Source organism: Lathyrus oleraceus, chromosome 5, assembly GCF_024323335.1.
Source record: "Lathyrus oleraceus cultivar Zhongwan6 chromosome 5, CAAS_Psat_ZW6_1.0, whole genome shotgun sequence".
NCBI lineage: Eukaryota > Viridiplantae > Streptophyta > Magnoliopsida > Fabales > Fabaceae > Lathyrus > Lathyrus oleraceus.
In genome coordinates, this window is record NC_066583.1 from 75,174,101 (window position 1) to 75,197,552 (window position 23,452).

General features: G+C 35.1%; 2 protein-coding genes across 2 annotated transcripts; both read right to left on the reverse strand.

Moving 5' to 3' along the window:
- Nucleotides 1–245: 245 nt before the first annotated feature.
- On the reverse strand, nt 246–9,980 carry LOC127085890 (ubiquitin carboxyl-terminal hydrolase 26). The gene is made up of 14 exons (XM_051026451.1): nt 9,709–9,980; nt 9,479–9,559; nt 8,776–9,372; nt 7,962–8,217; nt 5,681–6,417; nt 5,397–5,505; nt 4,585–4,763; nt 4,070–4,354; nt 3,786–3,984; nt 2,567–2,638; nt 2,042–2,278; nt 1,419–1,682; nt 879–1,026; nt 246–730 (listed from the first exon to the last, which is right to left on the reverse strand). The coding sequence occupies exons 2-14, from the start codon at nt 9,556–9,558 to the stop codon at nt 636–638; spliced, it is 3,258 nt and encodes a 1,085-aa protein (XP_050882408.1). The 5' UTR covers nt 9,559; nt 9,709–9,980; the 3' UTR covers nt 246–635.
- Nucleotides 9,981–19,220: 9,240 nt separating this feature from the next.
- LOC127085891 (uncharacterized protein At2g24330) lies at nt 19,221–23,107 on the reverse strand. The gene is made up of 6 exons (XM_051026452.1): nt 22,870–23,107; nt 22,409–22,697; nt 21,751–21,895; nt 20,993–21,102; nt 20,109–20,538; nt 19,221–19,960 (listed from the first exon to the last, which is right to left on the reverse strand). The coding sequence occupies exons 2-6, from the start codon at nt 22,679–22,681 to the stop codon at nt 19,542–19,544; spliced, it is 1,377 nt and encodes a 458-aa protein (XP_050882409.1). The 5' UTR covers nt 22,682–22,697; nt 22,870–23,107; the 3' UTR covers nt 19,221–19,541.
- Nucleotides 23,108–23,452: the final 345 nt, after the last annotated feature.

Here is a 23,452-nt window from a genome sequence, read left to right on the forward strand (position 1 = left end):
AACTGTTTCATATAGATAGTATTCATGTGTGGAGAGACCAGTTTGAAAACATTTTCTATTTATGTTTTTTGGGGGGGACTAATTTCTGTTTAAGAATTAAATCCAAGTAAACAAACATATCAGTGTCACATAACTAAAATTATAAATCTAACTTCAAAGTTATAGCTGTTTTCTAAAATGGCTTTGACAACTGCAAAATACTAACATAAATATCCTCAACTAAAAGTTGCTTATAAAAAATCAAGTAAACAATGTTAATTTATTTTTCTTCACAATGTTCCCTTCATAGTACATATATGATGTAGAACAGTTCCAATTTTTCTCTGCTTGTTTTCAAACCTTTACCCCCCTCACTCTTGTATTTAATTTAAATACTCTTTTAAAAACCATATTTGTGCACCTAAAAGTGTGTTCCACTAGTATTTAATTAAGTAGCAAAATACATTCCAAAATTTGCCTTTTTCTAGGCTTTAGGAGGACAAGTGGTGCTCAACAGTAAGACAGCACCAGACATATTGATTTACATGGTTGTAATTACAGAACTATTTTTTTCTTCACTCAACTGATTTTTCTTTATATGTATATACACCAGCAAAAAGATATCAGAAATATATCGCCTATTGAAAGCGCATTTCTTAAACAACCTGGGATGAAATGTTTGCTGTAAGAAGTGTTCCACGAAAACCTTCCTCGGTATGCTGGAGATCCATCTTATCACTGCAGAGCTCATCTGCAAAAAATGAATACAATTCATTTTTGACTTTATGCATCTTAGCATTTGCTTAGGGGAATATAAAAGATTACATGTACTTCATTACGTCTATGGCTATAACATAAAGTGATTCTACCACCATTATGGTGGCTACCAAATAGCTTACCAGCAATATCTCGATTCTCATGTATCTCAGAATCCCTCACTATAATTTGATCTCCGGCAAATATATTTGCATCTGCAAGGGTAGCACTCTCATCATCAATATCAATTACCCTATCAGCTTTATGTAGTATCTGGTTTTCCTTGACAACCTGGGAGTACAACTATCATTGATAAGATTGATGAAAAGAGATTTAGACATCATGATGCTTTGTACTCTAGCATAGCAATTCACTGATTATCATTAATGCTGAAGATGATACCTCTCTAACTCAAGAAATTTCACTTGACTGGCTATTATCAATAACAACAAAATTTAACTGATAAAAGTGAAAGTAAACACCTACGAAGTGTCGATTCATGTGTATACTAATATAATCTGTGAAGGTAATAATACCTTTTTAATGTTTTTATTACAATTTTTCCAATGTAATAATATGCATATAAGCCGAAAGTGTTAAAGAGCTTGGTCATTTTAAATATGTGCTTGAGAAGACAATTAAAATGAACTGAGGCATATGCATACAACATAGAGTTTACTTACCCCAAAAGATTCCCATATCATCATCTTCAACTGGTATAGTGATGTTGAAGCAGAAACTTTTAGACTAGCTGAATTCCCATTTTTAGTCTTCCGGGAGCGCTTGGAAACCCGCCGATCTGTTTCAGTTAATCCTTTTGAGGCCTCCAAGATTGATTTAGGTACCTCCTTACCGCGTACAAGAATTACACATATGTCCTCATTGCAATAGTTAAGTTTATGCATTAATTCACAGCTTTCTTTTTCTCCAATGCAACTTTCACAAACCTGAACATTGAAAGGAAAAGAAATAATAGTTGAAATGAAAGTTGATATATACAATCCAATAGATGAAAGTTGAAAAGATCGTAATATTTAGTCAGCTGAATAAAAAACAGACTGCTTTCAAACTTCAGTTACATAACTACATTATTCACCCGAGGTCAATAATTTGTCAGTCAAGTTAGATCCAGACTGAGAATCACCTTTTTCAAAATGTGATGCATTCATTAAGCAACATTCACCATAGAACCAAAATATATACTGTGCACATGCTGAAAATGAAAGAGGATGTAAAGCAGAAAAACCAATGACATGGCTTTCAAAAAAACTAGGATAGGACCAGTAACATAAGAGTTTTAGATTACCTCGGGACAAGTCTTGATCAAAATTTGTTCACTTCCAGTTCCATTTTCATTTTTCACTTTATCCCCTGTCTGTAACTGATCTTCGCATATCAACATCGTGTCACTGGACCCAGTCAAAAAGTTCTCTGAATCATTTATGTGTGCAATTGTTGCAGATATACCTTTGGTCTTGGTACCACCCCATTCTTCACAAAAGCATATCCAATCATTCTCAGATATGATAGTTAAGCCACCTGCCTGTAACCCACAAAAGGGAAATGGAAATTTGAGAGGCAACAAATTAACATAAAAGAACTAAAACTACACCCCTCAACATGTGAAATTAAGAAGGAAGAATCAAAGTGAAAGAGCAAATGGATATCAAGAATTCATAATTTACTTGTTTATTTTTTAGGGATTCTAAGCATATAGTAAAACAGGTGAACTAGTTTGCCATAGAGAAATTGACATGTGATTGATGCCTGCATTGACATACAGATCATGAGTACAGAACATTTTTTTCTTTTCTTTTCCTAACCGACTTACAGAAGATTCTCTCTGGATTATAGCACCCCGTCTGAAAACCAGTTGAGGAGGTCTTTCAACAAGTTGTGAGTGCTGATACAACAGATACAAAATTCATCATAAAAAAATTCTGGGGATTAAATAATGAAGAAAGAATTGAAATGCTATATAGATATTGAATATGCACACACAATCATGTTTAGTTGATCAATGAGCTCTGCTACACAAGTCACTAACACATGTGGGATAGGCTTGTTTGGTGGTGAAAATAGGATAAAGACAGTGAAAAATTAAAGTATAATAGGACTCAAATCCAATAAACCACTTATTTGGATGTAAGGTGCATTCATGTAGAACTCTGCCACTGGAAAGTAATGTAGAACAGTCAGCTAGCAGTTATGTATTATACATTACATAGGTCGAGGGTTGGGAGGCATTAATGGTGTGTATTTTGTAGTTTGGACAGGATTAACTATAAGAAGGAATTTCACAATGCTGAGTAAGGTAGTTTAATCTAAAATTTTGTTTAATCATAATATCTCTGATATCAGCCTGGTAAAATTCTTATCCTATCAAATAGATAATCAATCAGACCGAACATGTTATCCTATCTCGTGTTTGAGGTGGACCAGATAATGGTAGGAATTGATATATATTATTTTCAAAGGACAGCACTACCCTTATATTCAGTGGCAGTGGTGAATGGTGTCAGCGGTTGGTGGTGGGTGTTGAGAAGCAGTAGTGGTGGCAAAAGGTGTTGGGGTGGCAATGGTAGAGGATGCAAGGTGGTGGAGGGTATCAGGCAGTGGTGGAGGTGATAGGCGCACTGTAAGTAGTTGATGGTAGGTGGCATTGGGTGCTGTTGGTGAAGGGATGGAGAGAAAAGGGAAGAGAGGGTCACAAACAAGAGGGAGAGGAGAAGAATATATATCTTATGATAATGATTTCTAACCTAGTCCTCGGTTCCAGGTTATTTTTTAACAAGTGAGTAAGATAGATAGAATAAGTTAATAGGATAAGCTTATCCTATCATACAGCCTCCCCATATACTATGGGTCAAAATTTGTATCGATTTCCTCTTCATGATATACCTTTTCTAACAGTTGCATACCAAAATTTCATTTTAGTTTTGCCAAACAGCAATCAGAATCATTTGCGCAGTAGCTAAAGCAAATTAAACATGTAGCAACGACTCAAATGCAAAACAAGACCAAATTGCAGAATAAAATAACAAATGTACCTTTTCACACATCAGTGAATCAATTAACCCGTCTAAAGTTTCAGGTATATCTGGATTCTTGAATGATGGACTGATGTAATTTCTCCATTTCGAAATCCATGAAGAAGGCAGCAAGAAATATTTGTAATCCGCAGAGAGAGGCATACTTTTAGCATGGAATAATTTCTCATGATTCTGGCGCTGCTTTTGTTTAACTGATCTGCAGTATAAATGCAGAAATCACCTTAAAAGGTGTCTATACTCTATATTAGCTCTATATTAATGGCAATTACAAATGAAATAACCTCAAAGAATCCTCCAAGCATGCTGCTTCAGATAATTCAGTAATGCATTGGGAACACTCTATAGAACCTGAAGGAAGAATTGGGCCACCTAAAGCATCATCAGGTTTTACACAAATAGCATCTTCATATAAGAAGAGCCAAAAAGTCTCAGGAATAAGCACCCGTTTAGCACCAGGAGCTTGCTCAGGCATCAATAGACCATGTGGACAACTAATTGCTGCTGTTAGTCCAGCATCAGCTTCAGATGGAGCATCAAGGACTTTTCTTTTCCACCACTGCTGCAACCTTAAAAAATTTCCTCATCAGCAAAACAAATTCTAAAAATATACTCATCAGTATAGTGAGATGAAAAAATGGAAGGAAATTGAAGCTAATCAGAACAGGTTGCAGAATTATTTATAACCAGGTCAGTTGGTCAAGATATTTAACTGTTCCCAGTTACAGGAAATAGAACACTTGTCACATTCCTTATCATTGGAAGCATGAAGGCCGTGAGAGAAGATTTGTTGTCATACCATGGTCTGGATATGAAATACTTTCCATCTGGACAGTTCCCATCAAGAACATCCCGTGCAAGTGACTTCAATGATTCTCTTCTACCCCGATACGTGTCAGCTGATACCACTGTCTGAGCCCCGTGTATCAGACAATCCCGACAATAATCTTCATGAGACAGTGTTGGCATCCCACCATACTGAATTTTGCAACCCAATAAAGGGAACATGTCATGAATAGTGTGTTGGGAAAATGGAATACATGAAGTAGCAATAGAGAATCATGAATGTGGAAGAGATATACAAATCAAATAATCCATAAAAAAACATGAATGTTTAAATCTCTTAGAAGTGCATGAATTTCCTATCCTTTTTGTTAGATACTGATTGATTCAGACTAGTGCGCTGCATTCTCCTAACAGAAAGAAAAAAAAAACACTATCCAAATACTTCACAAAGACAAGTTCTCTTAGACCAGGCTCCCGTATGACTCCAATTTTCTTAATGACAAACACCGCAAAGAAACAGGCAGTACTTCATGATCAAAACAAATTACTCCCTCAATTTCTAAAGTACTTTCACCTATAGAACATTAGATTTGAAACAGCTCCATCCGTTAAGTTTTTGCTTCATCTTTCCTATCAGTAATTTCTAGCAAAACATGGAAAAATATGCTGAAAGATAAATACATTGTCATAACTTGCACTAAGTTTAGTTAAAATCGTTAAGTATAAATACATTAATAGAAATCCACAAACAATGAATGACATAATACAAGAAGAAGACAATTGATAATCCAAACATATTAATTAAAGCAAACAAACAAAAGTGACCTTGGAAAACAACTTTTCCCATGCTTTGGCAGATAGTCGCTTTATTGAGGTAACCTTTGAAACTGGGACTTTCCCATGTAAACATTGGATGACTGTGTTGTCAATAGAACTGCATATACATTGCAGAGTAAAAAACTTATAAATAAACATCAATTCACCTTACACAAATAATTGACAAAAAGGAACCCTCAAGTTACGACAAGGAAACGATCTAGTCACACGCTACTTAAAAAACATTGAAGTGTTTGTGACCAATATAATATTGTACAAAAATATGCACTAACGTTGGAATAATGTTGTCAGCCCACTGGCGAAGCCAGTCGCTAGAAATCCAATTAAATGGTCGCTCTAATGGTGGAACAGGAGCTTCAGCTAACACAGATCGAACTTCTTGTCTCCTTTCAGTAATACGATTCAATTCTAACTCTTTCCCATGACTGTATTTTTGACAAGCATCGAGATATGAGGCATTTAAATTTTGAATTTCATCAAAAAGATGAGAAGGAAGACAAACGCCATCTCGTGCACTAGCTACAACACCTCCTATTTCTCTATGGCTAGCACCGCAAACTATACCCCCATTTTCACTTATATTTTTTGTATTGTTAAGATGGTACATCAGCATGTAAGCATCACAAGAAGAAAATGCCTCTATAAGTGAAGATTGTGAATGAGCGGTGTTTAAACCGTTTTCATTATTTTCAGCTATCCTTGCTTCAGAGCAGTCTGAGTGAGTTGCATCAGTTGCAACGGATTTAGTAGTAGAACTAGAAGATCCTTCGCCAAATGGATGGTTACCCAAATTAGTAACATGTTCATCATCAAATTCCCACCACTGCCCCGTAATTTTGTCCTTGATGTGAGCGATGTAATGGCCACTATTAACACCGGTTCCCTTGTGAATCAGTACAGCTGACAAGTCATATACCAAATCAAACTGAGACAACTCATACAGTCTATGCCGCATATCAAGTTGCACAGGAAATGAAAATGCAGAAGTAATTTTCTTTTTTGTAGTAGTCTGCAAACACAAATAGATAAATAGAGAAGCACACTCGTAAGAATACAACTAGTGGTCCAGGAAATCAAACTTTACACCATATATGAAAAAGGGGTATATAATATATTACATTTCCCTCTCTTGAGAGTTGAACATTTTGTAAACTTGATTTCACTCAATGTAAATGAAAATGTTATTGTTATAAGCAATTATGAACAAGCTTCCCAAGAATTTTTTTCTCTCCACCAACAGCTAACTTTTTAAACACCTACTAATACAGTCAACTTTGGGACTCTTTTGGAGGATAAAATAAAATTCTGATTCAAACATTTGAACACTCTTAATACTGGTTTCATAACTTCATCTAAACTTTCCATATCATCTTTTTAAGCCACAAAGTTGATAGTAGGGATTCAAAACTAGCTGCTGAAGATATTAAGAGTCTTGGAGAGAAACTGCCCCTGAAAGGCCTGTTTGAATTAAATTAGACAAAGTATGACGTGCTGATTCGTCTGGTGATGAGTGTAATTTTTCAAAATAGAGGGTAGATGTGCAAAACAAGCATAGTTGTACTTTTACATTACTCGCAGAAAAGTGTGTAACTATTGAGATAGTTTCTTTCTCTCTTAAGAAAGTCACCCTACATGATCACTACTTCAAATAGAATGAACAAATGTAAGACTAATCAAGCACCATAAAGGTTTTGCAAACTGAATCAAGCATTATATGATGTTTATTACCATTAAAATAATTTCTCTCTTTCATTTGATTTGATTGTAAAGAAAAAAAAAATTATTAGAGAACAGAAAGAGAAAAACCCAAGAGCAAAGGATAAGATATCCCTCCGAAGGAAACTACAAAATACAGAAAAGCATAATCAAAACCAAAAAGGGAACAAAAAAAAACAAATCAAGATTCTTGGTTTCTTGCATTGCTCACTCTCTCAAGGAATTTAGAATACAATGTTTGGTTTATTGAAGAAAACTATACAGTGTTCATCAGCAAGGATAGCAAAATTTGTCAGGAAAATGAGAGCGCATTCTAGAAGTGCACTTTGGTAGAGAGGAACTCCAAGTTCTGAAAGGTCAGAAATGAGCACTCGTTTTTAGAATTTGGGTTGGGTCTAACTCAACCTCACAATATTAGTTTGTAAGATGAGGACCACCAACCACTTATAAAAACACATTTTTAAGTCATATTTCATCCAATGTGGGACACATAATGACATAGGTATTTAATGCGTGAATGGTCCATTAAACCATTACAGTGATTTTTGAAGCGCACTTGTGAAGTGAAGATAATCAATAGAAAGGCAATTTTCCAATCCATCTATTTTTTTCTTCATATAATATTTATGGTGATGGTGAACGCCACATTACTTTTCATCTAATACTTATTCCTTTCTTTCTTATGATGACTATGTCTCTTATATATCCATACAAAACAACAGACACTAAAGTAAAACAAAGTAAACACCACCAACAAAATGTATGCCACTTATTAGTACCCTGCCCATTATAACTATAACAAAATATGGAAATTAATTATGAAGTCAATCAGAATACCTTTGGAAGAAAGACACAACGTTTAAGTTGAAAATTAAGTACATCAGGTAGGGTGCAAAGCTTGATGCTGCGAGTAGCATCAACTCTTGTGTTGCATGACTCACAAAAATATTGATTGTCTCCATGAAGCTCTTCAACAGTTAGGTAATCATCCAGGCTCTCGTCTAAACTTTTCAATCCCTTGACATTCAACTCCAACTCATAGAAATCTTCCGTTTTGGAAGAAGCTTCAGAGTCTCTTCCACATTGCGAGCACCTGCATAATAAGTCGTATAAATAGAAGAGATGTGTATTAGTCATATACATAGATACTGCTGGTCACACATACATCTAATATGAAAGTAGATTGTACAATATAAAGATAATTTAGATAATTTTGACATAAATATTACTACAGTTCCTTTTGAGTTCTGACCAGTTAAGAAAAAAAGTCCAGTTCCATCAACAAAGAATTGAAGCATTTAACATCCTTATTATTACAGAATATAATCAAAATCAATGTTGGCAATATGAAAAATAACCCTTCTGAGAAAATATACTCAGTGCACATTATGTGGGAAGATCTGACAACAGCAGTAACTAAACAACCATATTATGGATCAGTAACTCTGCATTATTGGTAATTGTTCTTTAGGCCTGTTTTTGAATATCTCTTGCGGGTAGTAGTAGTAGTAGTAGTAAGAGGAGTCAGATATAAAATAAGAAACTATTGGATATTTGAAAAATCTATAACAGGCTATAAAAACTAAGAATATTATATAGAGAAAATGATTGTTTATTAGCGAAAAAGTTGCTCAGATTCAATGATTCATACGTTGTCACATGAGACACACTTCCACGGAAAAGATCTTGAACTATTGTTCTTGCCTTTGGAACTTTGGAATGAGTGAGACAACGCTCAAGCAATGACAGAAGCAATGTCAAGAACTCATGGCTATCCTGCTGAACTCCATTATCTAACTCCAATGTTTTCACAAAAGGAGAAGAATCTACAAAAGCCAACTTACTACCTTGCAACTGCGCAAAAAGTCGAGCTAATTGATCTAACACTGGCTGTTGCCTTAAAACATCCGGCTCCACAGAAAATATCCCTTCTCGAAACAATTTATTCATATACAAGCATTGCAGTATTCCATTAGCATAACACGTTGCCCCGAGATTCGTTAAACCTGCAGGAGAATCATCAGAAGCACGGAGATCCTTGTTTGGATCAGGGCCAAGACTTTCAACAAAATCCGACACCTTCTCCCATAAGCCAGACTTCCTAGCTCCATTTAAAGGTGGAACCAATGCACAAAAGCAATTCGGGTTATCTTTCGTATTAACACGGCAGCCTGAACAAACCGGTTTCCAAATCATATACAATTGATTAACATCATCCTCCGTAACCTCACCGGTTTCGTGAATTTTCCTACACAAATTGAACATTATATATAACATATATAACATATACCAATACATAAAAAAAGTAATAAAACTACATTTCAATTCACATACTACAAAAAAACTGAAAGTACCTCCATATTTCACTAGCACAAACACCATCATCATCATGTTTTAGTCTTTTATTTTTGCTCCGGGTTATCGGTCTACTCATTCTACAATAATAAAATAAGTATTCCGGGAAATGAAATTAGGTAAATCAAAAGAAGAACCCTAGAATTTCGAGAGAGGAAAATTAACGAGAAATCAAAGGTATGTAGAAATGAGAAAACGCGAATGTCTGAACAAAATTGGAAAGCGTTACCTGAAGATTTTGTGATTGAATGAATGATAGTGGAGCAGAGAATTTGTTTTTGTGATGTTTGGAGGGGAAATTGGAGCTGGTTTCAGTTGCAGGGGATACAAAAGTGCTTTGAGTTTTCTGGAAAAATTAAAAGCAAAGAATGAACAATAACATTTTTTTTTATTATTATTATTATTATTTGCTAATTTAGTGTTAGAGAGAGACTAGAGAGAGAAAAGAGAAAATAGAGAGAGTTTTGTTTTGTTTGGTTTGGTTAGGATGGGGAATGTCATGTGACAACTGAAAAGGTATCATGGATGCGTAGTTTTCAGTCACTCATACAACTCTTGTGTCATATGGATGGATCATGTTAATAAATTCAATTAATAATTTTATAATTTTTTTTAAAATAATCATTATTTTTAAAAAGTAATACTAAAATAACATATTTTTTAAATTAATTATCAGTATAATTATTTTTCAAACAAAAAAAATATTCGTGTAAAGTATGCGTCATACCAAATGGTGCATCATTTAGGTAGTTGAACTAAGACGTCATGTTTAATGGCTCTTGCATGCATTTCAAGTCAATGCAATTGGCGCACGCATTATGTCATTAAGAGCATGCGTCATTGCAAGTGATGCATCTTTTATTTTATTTTATTTTTATTTTTATAAAAAATTTAACTTATAATTTTAAAAAATTGAAATAAAAAAAATGGAAAGTAATTAATAATATTATGTTATAAAGCTAAAATACACAATAATTGACAAGAAAATTAATGACTCGCCTGATCGAAATGTCCCCTTGTTCCACATCTCGATGCATTTGTCTGCCGTCGAGGTCTCCCACGATTTCCTTGAGGTGTTTGGGGTCTGAGTGTTGACATGATGCAATGGTGGTTGGTGTGAAGGTCCTGCAGAAGGTTCATCGGTATTTGACAAATTTGCCACCATTTATCCCTAATAGTTGGGGATTGCCGCCAACGGTGCTGCCGTAATTGAGTTCGGTGCCCATGTTATCGTAGTTGGGTTGTGAGTGGACGGTATGGTTGTCCTGAATTGGGACATTTAATCATTTTGGAAACGAAACAATGGTTCATGTGGTGTAAGAAAGTCAAACAATGGTTAGGTGTTGTGGCAGTGGAATGTTTGGGTGTTCATTGGTGGGGGGACAATGGTGGGATGAGGTGGAATCATATGAATTATCGGGGTTATAGACAGATGTGGTGGATGTGTATGGTTGTTAGTGGTATGGGTTTGGTTCTTGGTTTTGTGTTTTTGTGTGTGGCACGTATTGGTTGCGAGGTTAGGTGTATATGGTATGGTGACGGTGTGAGGTTGGGCGTTGGGTTTGGGTGGGTTGACATTGTTCTTGGGTTTGGTAATGGTGTGAGGTTGGTTGTTGGGTGAGGATTTGTTGTTGGACGTATGATGGTGAAGCTCGTTGGTGTGGATCAATCATATACCTTGGCTCAGACACAAACTGTGGCGTTGTAGCCGACCTAACCAAGCCATATAATGTTGAGTAGGTTTAGCACCATGTATGATTGGTTCGCTTAAGATGTGTTTTCGTCGATTCCTCTAATGACGACACATCTCTTTAGCGAAGTCTCTCCAATCGGAATAATCTCATTGGTCATCGACTCTTTGTTGATGCCAATCTCCCAAACACGTCGGAGGTTCTGGAATTTATTGTTGTATGTCGAACTGCAGTTTCACACTGTCACTCTGGTGCATCTCCACAGTAGTAAACCAGATGATTGGTGTTTTTGTTGTCCAAACTGCAACATCATTGTGGTTAACCTGATGGTCAAGATCCAAATACGGCCTCTAGATAAACTGTATAAGAAATTTACATGATTAGAAGATTTGTAATTTCATAATTTTTTAAAATCAAAAGTAGAGTTGTTTAGTAGTAATACATCATCTGGTCCAATGTGGTCTAAAAGAATTGCAATAAACTACTACAACATGTTTGAGACACTTGTTGTAGTTTGTCCCCAGAACTGACCACCTAGAACGAAAAGATTGAAAATATATTAGTTACAGTCGGTTGTAGTATAAAGTATAACAAATTTGAAGATTTAAGTATAAAGTACCACATACTTATAGCAAATAGGCGTAAGAATAAAACGTACAAGTGTTTTTTTTTTGTATTTTTACACAACGAACTATGTATATGGGACAAAATAGTTGAAGCCAAATTATACGCGCCTACTTTATTTATGTTCCGTAACAACGACAAATACATAATATTTACCGTATTACTAGTACTTTCAGGAAATGAAAAATTACCAAATAGAATCATAATATAGCAACGAGCTTTAATTATCTTTTCATACCCAGTTGATTTTTTGTTAATTGTTATACTTGAATAATGTTGTTTAAGATATTTTAAATTAATACCTTGGCCCCTAGATTGACCCTAAGTTTGTTTTGTAGTTGTGTCTTCACACAAAGGGGCACTCAACAATTCTTCGCATATAGAGTTATCTTAGTTAACTTTATCATCTACGGCTTTACCATCGATAGGTAGATCCAACAACATGTAAACATCCTCTAGTGTGATAGTACATTCACTGAATGGAAGGTGAAATGTGTGGGTCTCGTGTCTCCATATTTCTACCAAAGCAAGAATAAATTTGTAATCAACTAAGTATGAGACTATATTGAGTAGATTGCCAAAACTGTCTGCTCGTAAATACGGTTCTATCAAAGGGTCGTGTGGTACATATTCATGTACACGACATCGAAATCTCTTTAGGTCCTAACAAAAGATAAATAAGAAATAAGTAATAAACTGTAGTATTAGAGAAGTTAAATAAGTTACAGTACTAATAAATAATAACTTACAAATGTGGCAATATTTTCGATAGTTCCTCGATGTTCACCATCCACGGTTAGTAGAGACATTGCTTTGAATGCTTTTGAGTATCTGTTGTTGACAAAGTGGGTAGGTTGAGTGTATGTTGCAGACAAGGTAGATAGGTTGAGTGTGTTTGATGGAAATGCTGATAAATACATCAGTATTTATAGATGGGAATGACACATTCACGTGATGTTTTTTTGCATGTGATTTTTAAAGCATGCGCCATTGGGTATGGCACATATGTTGTCTTTTTAAAGCATGTGCCATTGGGTAGGGCGCCTCTTAGGGAAGAGAATCATGAAGAGAATCCTGTAAGGGAATCTTATAAGGGAATCATGCAGGGAATTATGGCAGAGATTCGTTGTAGGCTGTGTAATAGGGTCATGCATGCAAGATTCCTTGTAGTCCGAACCATAGACCCATGCATGCAAAGGTAGAAGCCATTGAAAATGGCGCCTTAGTTAAAACAATAGAGCATGTGCCATACCCTATGACGTATACCTTGATTTTTGGAAATCCATCCTCATCCCTATTTAACTGCATGCTGATACAACTAAGACGCAATTCACACTATGTTGTTACAACCAGTACACTAAACTTACATTGTATCTTACAAAAACGACTTCATCGCCAAAATACATGATCAATGCTCATACCGATGGTGAAATATTTGAATGTGAGTTATACGGTTGAAGTTTTCTTAGCATAGAAGTTACTCTGTTTATAATAAATAGACGATCAAATTTTTCACATTTGAAACAAAGAATAGAAAAGAAATTGCAGTGTAGTCAGGTGGGACAAACCATCTACGAAAACCCGTTATTTTTTGCAGACAACCAAGTTAAGTTTTATCAGCTGAAGATTTGAGACGGTGACGATGTTCATAATATGTTTCCCACTCATGAACATTATGGGTTCAACGATATTTAGTTATATATTTTACAATAACAAAACTAGTTGTCTTGGTTAGTTGATCTGTCACAAGTGTTTTGTGAAACTGACGACGACGAACAAGTTGAAGTCAATGTTGTTAAAGAGGAAGAAGAAGACAAGATATTGGTTGATGAAATGGTGAACGATGAAACTATCGACCACCAGCAAGAGCCATTACCAGGTAGTCATGTATATTGTCCACCTCAAATATGACAAGCTTGAATTTGGGTGCAGATGAACCTTCTTCAAATATATTTCACAATCCTTATGTGTAAAATCAAGGATCATTAAAAGAATGAGACAAATTTCGAACAAAAGAAGATTGTGTCAGAGCCATTAAAAAGTATCACATGGGATTATCAGCTGATTATAGGGTTGATCGAACTAATATAATGAGGTATAAGATCTATTTTCGTAATAAGCTCTATCTGTTCCGGTTGTCAGCATCTTACCGGAAGAGGAGTGATTCTTGGGAGATAGGTTTTACGGGTCCATCTCACACTTGCATAATCACCAACCCAATGCATGACCATCGTAAACTCAGCTCCCGGTTAATATGCGATGAATTTTTTATTGTCATTAACGACAATCCGTCGTTAAAGGTGAGTACAATAATCTCACATATCATTACACAATACAATTATACTTCATCATAAAAGAAGGCATGGATAGCTAAGACTAAGGCAGTTGAAACAGTATTCAGAAATTGAGAGGAATCGTATAAAGAACTTCTGAAATACTTGGTGGCACTTAAGCATTATGCTTCAGGGACTATTGTCAATTTGGAAATGTTGTCGGCATATACCTTAAACGGAACTTGTGTTAGTGGAAATGGCATATTCCACTGACTCTTATGGGCGTATGAACCATGCATAAAGCTTTTTCTTTCTATAGACTTATTATACAAATTGATGGAACATGGTTGTACGAGAAATATAAAGGAACGCTACTCATGGCAGTGGCACAAGATGACAACAACAACATTTTTCCAATCGCCTTTGCACTGGTTGAAAGGGAGATTGCTGGTGGGTGGAGTTTTTTTATAAAAAATCTTCGATTACACGTTGCTCCTCAACCTAACTTATGTTTGATATCATACAGACATCCATCAATTGTGAGTGCCTATAAAAACATTGATAACGGTTGGCAGGATCCTCCTTCGACACATGTCTACTGCATTAGACATATCGCTCAAAATTTCATGCGGGAGATCAAAGACAAGACGGTGCGGAAGAAGGTTGTCAACATAGGGTATGCATTAACATAACCTTCCTTCAAACACTACCGCAAAGTCATCAGATTGTTAAATGCAGATTCAGTAAGGTGGATCGACAATATTCCATTTGAGAAGTGGACCAGGGCATACGACAACGGTCAACAACAGGGTCACATGACAACAAATTTCGTGGAATGAATGAACTCTGTCTTCAAAGGCATATGAAACTTACCAATAACCTCTTTAGTGCAAGCAACCTATTTTAGGTTAGGGGCGTTGTTTGAGATTAGACGTTCCAAATGGAGTTCAGTGTTACAATCCGGGAAGTTGTTCAGTGATGCTTCAATGCAATTCATTAAGGAGAAAGCTGCCAAAGCTAACACACATGTGCTCACAATGTTTGAGCATACTAAAGGTTGGTTTAGTGTTACTGAGTCAATGGCTCACAATGAAGGCAGACCGTAGGGACACTATTGAGTGGAACTAGATAGAGGTTGGTGCGACTGCGGAAAGTTCCAAGCCTTTTGTATGCCATGCTCACATGTCATAATGCCATGTTCAAAGGTTCAACAGGATCCTTCTAACTTACTATCCTTCGTTTACAAAGTCATAAACCTATGCAATGTTTACATCATTATCTTTTTGGTGGAAGCAAAAAAGGATTATTGGCCTGCATATCAAGAGGGCATACTTTGGTACAATGAAATAATACGAAGAAAGAAAAAGGATCTCCCAAACAACATAAGTATTTGAACCAAAATGGATACGGAGAACAAAATGGTGAAATTATGTAGTTCATGTCGCCAACCTGAACATAATTGTACAAACTGTCCCAGTGTTGGACCAAGCACAACAACATAATTTTAAATGTAACCCTTTTGTTTTATATTAAAAACAACTTTTATTTCATAAATATCATAACATTTAGTTACAATAACTTGAAAACAACAACTAAACAATAATTTAAACAACAATTAAACAACAACACAAACAACCACAATAATTAAACAACACCACAAACAACTACAACAATTAAACAACATCGCAAACAACTATAACAATTAAACAACATCACAAACAAATACAACAACTAAACAATATAATTATGCAATTACAACCATCAAAATAATTTTGTGAGAACTATACATCATCATGTGAACATCTCTGTCAGTTTTAACCTTCACCCAGAAACGAATTTCTCCATTTTGGTTGAGTGTGGTATCAAACCTTTGAATTCTTTTGATTTTTTCACTCTATGCAATGTCTCCATCTAACCAACGGATCAAGGTCATGTTAAGATGTTCGAACGTCTCTATATTCCATAGTCGGATCTTCATCGGAGACTTTATTGCCGAATAAATTAAATCACTATTTCTCTTGGGATATAAGGACACATATATGAAGACATCTTGAAGAAAAATAGAAAGAGGTTGAAGAAAAATGAAAAGAGATTGTAAGAAGATGTGTGAAAAACAATGGTAGGTGATGTTGTATTTATAGAGGTGATAAAAACTCAGTACCCACATGGAGTGACACATGCACTATGCATCCATGCATGTGCCACATGCAATGACGTCATAATGAAATATCCCAAAGCATGCATCAATTGCATTGGCTTGAGCTGCATGCATAAGCCACTAAGCATGACGCCTTAGTTCAACTACCTAATGGATGCGTCATTTGGTATGACGCCTACTTTACACGGATAATTTTTTTGTTTGAAAAGTGGTTATATTGGTAATTAATTTGAAAAGTGTGTTATTTTGGTATTGTTTTTTAAAATAATGGTTATTTAAAAAAATCACAATTTTACACAGATTAAAAAAATGAATAAATAAAAGAGAAATAATTATATTTTTACTAAAGTACTCCTTATCAACTATCTACTTTTAATATATAAAAAATAACTCCTACCAAAATTATTGTTTACCCTTAATAAAACAAGTTTAGAGAGCTAATTTCATGACCCAGGGCCGCCCCGGTCATTTCGGAGGCTCCGTTCTAATTTTAAAGATAGGCCCAAAAATTTTTAAAAATATAATTATAATAATTAAAAAAATATATCAAAAATACAATTATGTATTAGTTAAAAATAAATTTAATTATAACTATTTTGAATTTTGATCAATCTAGATTTTTGTATGTAATGAGTTTTTATCATAACATTTTTTAATTATTGAGTTTTTTTAATAACATTTTATTTATTTTTATTAATATTTATGAAAAAAATAAAAATTTCAAAATTTGGGGTCTTCTAAAGTTTGGGGCTTTGTGCTACAACACTTGTTGCACTTGCACAGGGTCGGGCCTGCATGACCCTATTGTAATTTTCCATCTATAATTATTGCATTTTGATGACAGTCCGTCATTACATAAATTTAATCGAAGAATCTGATCAAAACAAGTGAAAGACAAGTCAAAATAAAGAAGAAAGACCAAAGAATGAGGAAAAAATAGCTACGTGTGAAGATTGTGGACTTAGTGGAAAAAGAGAAAAAAAAAGTGCAACTTCGGAAATAATCACATGTATCATCGCGCGATAGGACCATAAAAGCTGCATCCCGCACGATGCAAGTCATCACGCGTGCGATGATCCCTTTTTTGGGTTTTTTCTGATGCGTCTGGTCCATTCGAAGCTCTTTTTAAGGGGAATTTTTGCACTTTGATAAGAGTGATGAAAATTGGAGATAAAAACACGAATTGGAGAGCATCAACGGTGATTTTTAGGCATTTGAAGTCATTGGAGGTCATTACTTCAAGAGAAATTCATATCTTATTTTTATTTATCACTTTTTGTATTGATATCTGAATTATGAGTAGCTAAACTCTTCTAGGTTATATTGTGTTATGATGAACCTATTTCAATATTGTTGGATTCTATGTTGATTTGACTTTCTATGAATCTTTTGATCTATAATGTCATTCAATTGTTTATTGTTTTTAATTTTTTTTATGTGAGATACTCTTTTAAATTAATTTTGGGCATATATAAAATACTAACCATTATTCAATCTGTTGGACCTAGGACAATTGTTGTGCTTACATTGGTTGAATAGGAATAGGAGACCCCGAGTAATGGCATAAAGAGTTAACATTTTGTACATCGTCTAACCCTGCTTACGCTGGAGGACTAGAGATAGAAAGTCTCGAATAGTGGTGAGTGAGTTATTTCGTGAGGGATCGACTATAACTGTTAATTCATCATGGGGTTATAGTGATAAGATCATTCATATAAGACATTAAACATCAACAATAGCAAAATAGGGAGTCCCTATGAATTCGATCTTTTTATTACTTCGATATTAAAGGTACATGTTCCTTTTTTCCTTCTATAAAGCATCGAAGAAGGTCATCGCAAAGCTAACTCAAGTCCTTAAAAGTTTTCTTTAGGGAGGAGGCTCGAGATCGTGTAAAGTTTATTGGGTAAAGTGGGACTATGTTTGTTACCAAAGGAAGAAGGATGGCCGAAGTAAAAAATTTGCTATTGTTTAATCTCGCATTGTTAAATAAATGGAGATGGTGAATCCTCAACGATCATAACAATGTAGGTCTAATTTAATCAGATACAAATATGGGGATGTTTCTCATAAGCTACTATGTCAGATGGATTGGTAACCAATGCTTCAAATTCCTTGTGGTGGAAAGATCTTCTCCTTAGTGGTTTTGTTGAAGAAGGATAAACAAATTGGTTCAGAGGCCTTTCAGAGTTGGAATTGGATAATGGCGAATCCATTTCTTTTAGGAATGACGTCTGGTGTGGCGTTAAGGCGTTAAAAGTGAGATTCTTTAATATGTTTTTGTTGTCTCAAAATAGAAATGGTAAAGTCTGCAACATGGACGAGTGGATTGACGGTTTGTGGTCTTGGAATTTGCAATAGGTCATGCCCCTCGGTTTGTGGTCTTGGAATTTGCAATATGGCAGACCCCTCGATATGAAGGAATTATTGCGAGTCAACGATCTCAAAATGTGCATCAGTTCTGTTATTATTCAGAGGCAGACACGTGACAGGTTGTGCTGGCTATCGAACCAACTTCAGACATATTCTGTGAACAGTGGATATTTTGAGCTCCGTAATTTTAAGTTGGATTCCAGGAATCTATTGTTCCAAGTAAAATAAAAGTGTCTGATAGAGGTAGGATATAATTCCAACTCAGTTGAATTATCAATGACATGCAGATATTCTTGTTGCTTTTGTCAAATCTGATTAGAATGCAATTTTCACCAGTTGAATTGGTTCCCGGGATCTTGGATGAATGCAATTTTCACTTGCTTGAATTGGTCTTAAATATTAAAAAAAAAATCTAAATATATTTAATTAAGGCTGGAGAGAGTACAATCTCCAGAGAAATGAATGAATCCTTCTTTAAGTTTTTTTTTTCTACTATACTAGTCGAATATGATGCTACCATAGATTATTTATTTCTCATAAAAATGGATGAATCAATTACTCATATTTTGGTAGGAATGCACAATATGGATTTAAATTCAGTGTTCAAAATTTCACATGAAAATGGATGAATCAATTACTTATATTATAGTAGGAATGCACAATATGGATTTATATTCAGTTTTCAAAATTTCCCTCAGGCACGATTCCGGTTTTTAACTAGAATACCAAAAAAGAAAGGGAAAAATTGCCTTATCTCACAAGCAATCAATCTAATCTATGTATAACAAATCACAATATGTATCGAAGTATTTCAGCACTCTTCGTGTAGCAAAACCAACAAAGGAAACCAATTGCATTGTTTCTCCCCTTATAGTCAGTTCCTGCCGTGGAACAAGGGGGAAGACATGGCATTCCAACTGCCAAATCACCAAAAGCTGCTATTTCAATCAGTTTTCTCCTCTAAACTTGTCCTTTCTGATACTTCCTCAATCTCGGGGCTATCATTTACGGGACTATTGCTTGTGATTGTGCTCTCTGCAGCAGAAGCACTGGCATTTAAAACTGCCTCACTGTCGCCTGTTTTGGGAGACCCTGCCTTAGGGGAAGGAAGGCCCGAGGTGAGTTCATCCAATTGCACAGACCCAGCGCTAGGGGAAGGAAGGCCCGAGATATGTTCATCCAATTGCACAGAACCTGCCGCATTAAGGGGAGGAAGGGCCAATATACGTCCATCCCTTTGCACAGACCTCGAATTAGGGGAAGGAAGACCGGAGACACCGTCCAATTGCTTTGGTTTGTTCAGCGCATGGCAATGCGGGCAGTAATAAGTGATAAATGGGAAATCCTCCTTTCGAGCAAGACCTGAACATAAATAAATAGATAAAATACATTCTTCTATGTTAGTGTACTATTCATCAATGGTAATACCCAAAAACTAGTACTACAATACGATTTTCCTGCAATGAATGCAAAAGGAAAATAGAATAAACGATAAAATTCAACCACTTACCGTTATGCATGTGGCAGTTGCCGCATATGAGAGCATAAGATTGAGTTGGATCCTCACCCACAAGCATCGCTGCAATTCTTGCAATCCATCCTGCATCTTGTGGGTTTGAACTTTGAGGTTGATGTTCAACGACAGTAGGTTGATTATACTCAGACCCCTGGGTTTGATCGAATCCACCTGAACCTACTAATTGTTGATCAGCAAAATTTGGTGAGGTTGTCCCTGTACCAGCAGTGGATCTAGTTTGAGCTTGTCTCCGATTTCGAAGTCCAGAGGACTGCACAAGTTCAACATCATTGCTTTTTCCTGTTGAAGCACCACTGAGATTGGAGTCATCGCCCATATACCATTGCAAACCAGAATCTGCACCCAATTTAGACGCCAAAACAGTTGCTGCAGCTGCCTTTGCGGCTGGGTCTGGGTCATATCGCTGTACATCATCACAGAAATAATGTTCAACAATCTTAGAGCAGTGGTGAATATATACCATCAAAAGCTGCTCTCTAGTTAAGTAATTTAAAGCACGGACATGGGCTTAACTAAATGAATAAAGGAACTTTGATTCCATTAGTTATGTTGTATGTTCAAATTATTGACTCTTCCAAAAACTAAAGCACTCAAATTATACTTTCATGTATTAAAAAAAAAACTAACTGGGAATTAGGAAGCATATCATCAAACTCTGATAAGATTCTGAAAATGAAATAATGTGCCGTGTCTATCAACTTAGATTTTCACATCACTGAACCTTAATAGATCACATTGTAGTCACCACAGTCTCAAATTTATTGTCTGCTCCAAACAGCATTAAAATTATGTAATACTAGTATATTGAAAACCATGTAACAAGCCTTGTTCCTTTTTTCAATTCTTCAAACAATCACCTGAATAAGCTGCTGTGTGGAGTAATAATTTGTTTTTTCTTTGAGCTCATCAATTTTTGCTTGCCTTTCAGCTCGAAGCTTTTCAAGAATATTTTGGTCCCTTTGATCACCTACATAATCACAGATTATGAATTAAACCAACAAATTAGGAAATTTTGTCACTAATCGATGTTCAAATCACTACATCCTTATTATTGATGGTTATCAAATCAAATGCTACTCCTTCAAGCAATTTTCTATACACACAAGTTCCATAAACTGTCTCTACATGATTGAATGAATTTTAGGACCATCTAATGAATTAAAAAAAAACTGCTATAACATTTTTATCAGCATTTGCTGACTACCCTGGACTCATCAATTGATAGCTTGAGGAAATTCTTTCGTCAAAAGTATTTATTTCAAGAATTACTGAACTGCAGACTTTTCCGCTGGCTCTAACAATTATAAGGGCATTTTCTCATAGATAAGAAAACTGGCAGAAATTGCAATTGGCTATGAATTTATAACTTCTTGTGATTGTAAAATGTTTAGTTTATATCATAAACAAGACCACTAGATTAAAATTGAGAATTACGACATGAAAGTTAAGATTTCATTCACATAGATGAAAATTGCAAACAAAGCAACACTAGAGTAAACTCAACCAGAGTAAAACACACACCGTACATTTGAAGCCCTGATTGTGAAAGAAGAAATAAACATGTAGACTAACTACCTTCTGTAAGATATGCATGTCTAAAGCTTCTAACACTTACACATTCTTGTGAAGCTGATAAATGCTGAATAAGCAGCAGTTGATAGTGCAGGCAAGAGAAACATGGGTAAAACCCGGATTGCCCTCATTTTCCAATCGATACCCATTGACCGTGTTGTCATAATAGCATACCCTACAGCAATGACCTGAAAGTAGAAACTATTTTCAGCAAAATAATATTTTTCATTACAAAGAAAAATAGAAGGGCTACATTTTAGGGCCATGGCAGCAAGTCAGCAACTTACTTACGGATAGATACCAAATAACCATTCAATTAGCTATTCAATCAAAATTGATAACTAATATGAACTAGTATTAAACTGAATTGAATAACCACTCCGGTGGATTATTTGGTCTCTAGATATGTGCCAAACTATTAATAAGATAATGTTTGTATGAGGAGTCTGGGGAGCTCCGGAAATTTTAATAGACTAAACATTTAAGAACCAAGAGACTTTGACACTACATATCTGTCTGACCCAAAACCTTAAGGCAACGTGTGTAATGTGTATGAGTTCTTTCCCTTATATATCCAACATTTCTTTCATTTCTAGCAAATGTGAGACTTAACCAGTCACGGTTGAATTCAACAATCTCCCCCACAAATATGAGTTTAGAGTCGATTAACCATTACTATACTAAAAAAGATAGTATAATACCTCAAGTATAACAGAAAATAGGATAAGATTGCGGGACACGCGTCTCCTTGATCGCGATCTCCTGGCGACTTTAGCAATAATAGAAGCTTCCTCTTTAGAAATATGTTGAAGGCGCTTTTCGAAATCATCGCCGTGTGACCTAAAAACCCTAAAAAATCCATTCAAAATCCGAGAAAAGAATCCTTTTCCCTTTTTCTTTTCGTTTCCAGCCGCAGCAGCAGTAGGAGTTGTCTCTTTCTTTTCAACTTCCACAACTGCTTTATCATCCGCCATTATTCCCTCTTGTTTCCTAGAAATCAACAATCACACAAATTCCACACAATTACAAACCAATTTGAACGGAATAAACACATAGATTAATGGATCCAATTAATAATTCAGTGAATAATCGATTCAGTTAAAATCAGAAAAGATGAATGAAATTGAAAAGGAAAAACGATGAAGAAATTGGAGAAATGAACCTCCTCCTTTGGTTGATTATGGTGTGGATGGTTGAGATCCGAGGATTGAATATGGATGACCGGAGGAGGAAGCAATTGGCGAAAAGGTGGCAATTTGAAAACGAAGACTTGAATGGCACTCAATTGAAAAAAAAAAACAATAATCCAGATGAAAGGGGAAAAAGAAAACCCACGCACGATATATTAATTAATCATAGAGTAGCATGTTATTATTATGAGATCTTTCTTCAACCCTTTTTGTGTAGTAAATAAATTAAGACGTGTGTTTTTCTTTCTTATTAATTAATCCCTTTGACTTGTGAACCTTTTTTTATTTATTTATTTGAAATAAAATTGTAGAATTAATTCAATAATTAATCCATGCAAGACATTCTTTCTATACTATTAATTTAATAATTAATCAATAAACAAACAACATGCATATATATTAAGTTTAGATGTAATATAAAAAGGGTGAATTAGATTTATTGATATACTTTTTTTTAAAGCGATTTTTTTTTATTTTATCGAAAGTGTTGTTATGATTTTTTAACCGATTTAGGAATATTAAAGAATAAAATGTTGAAAAATAAATGTGCAGCAA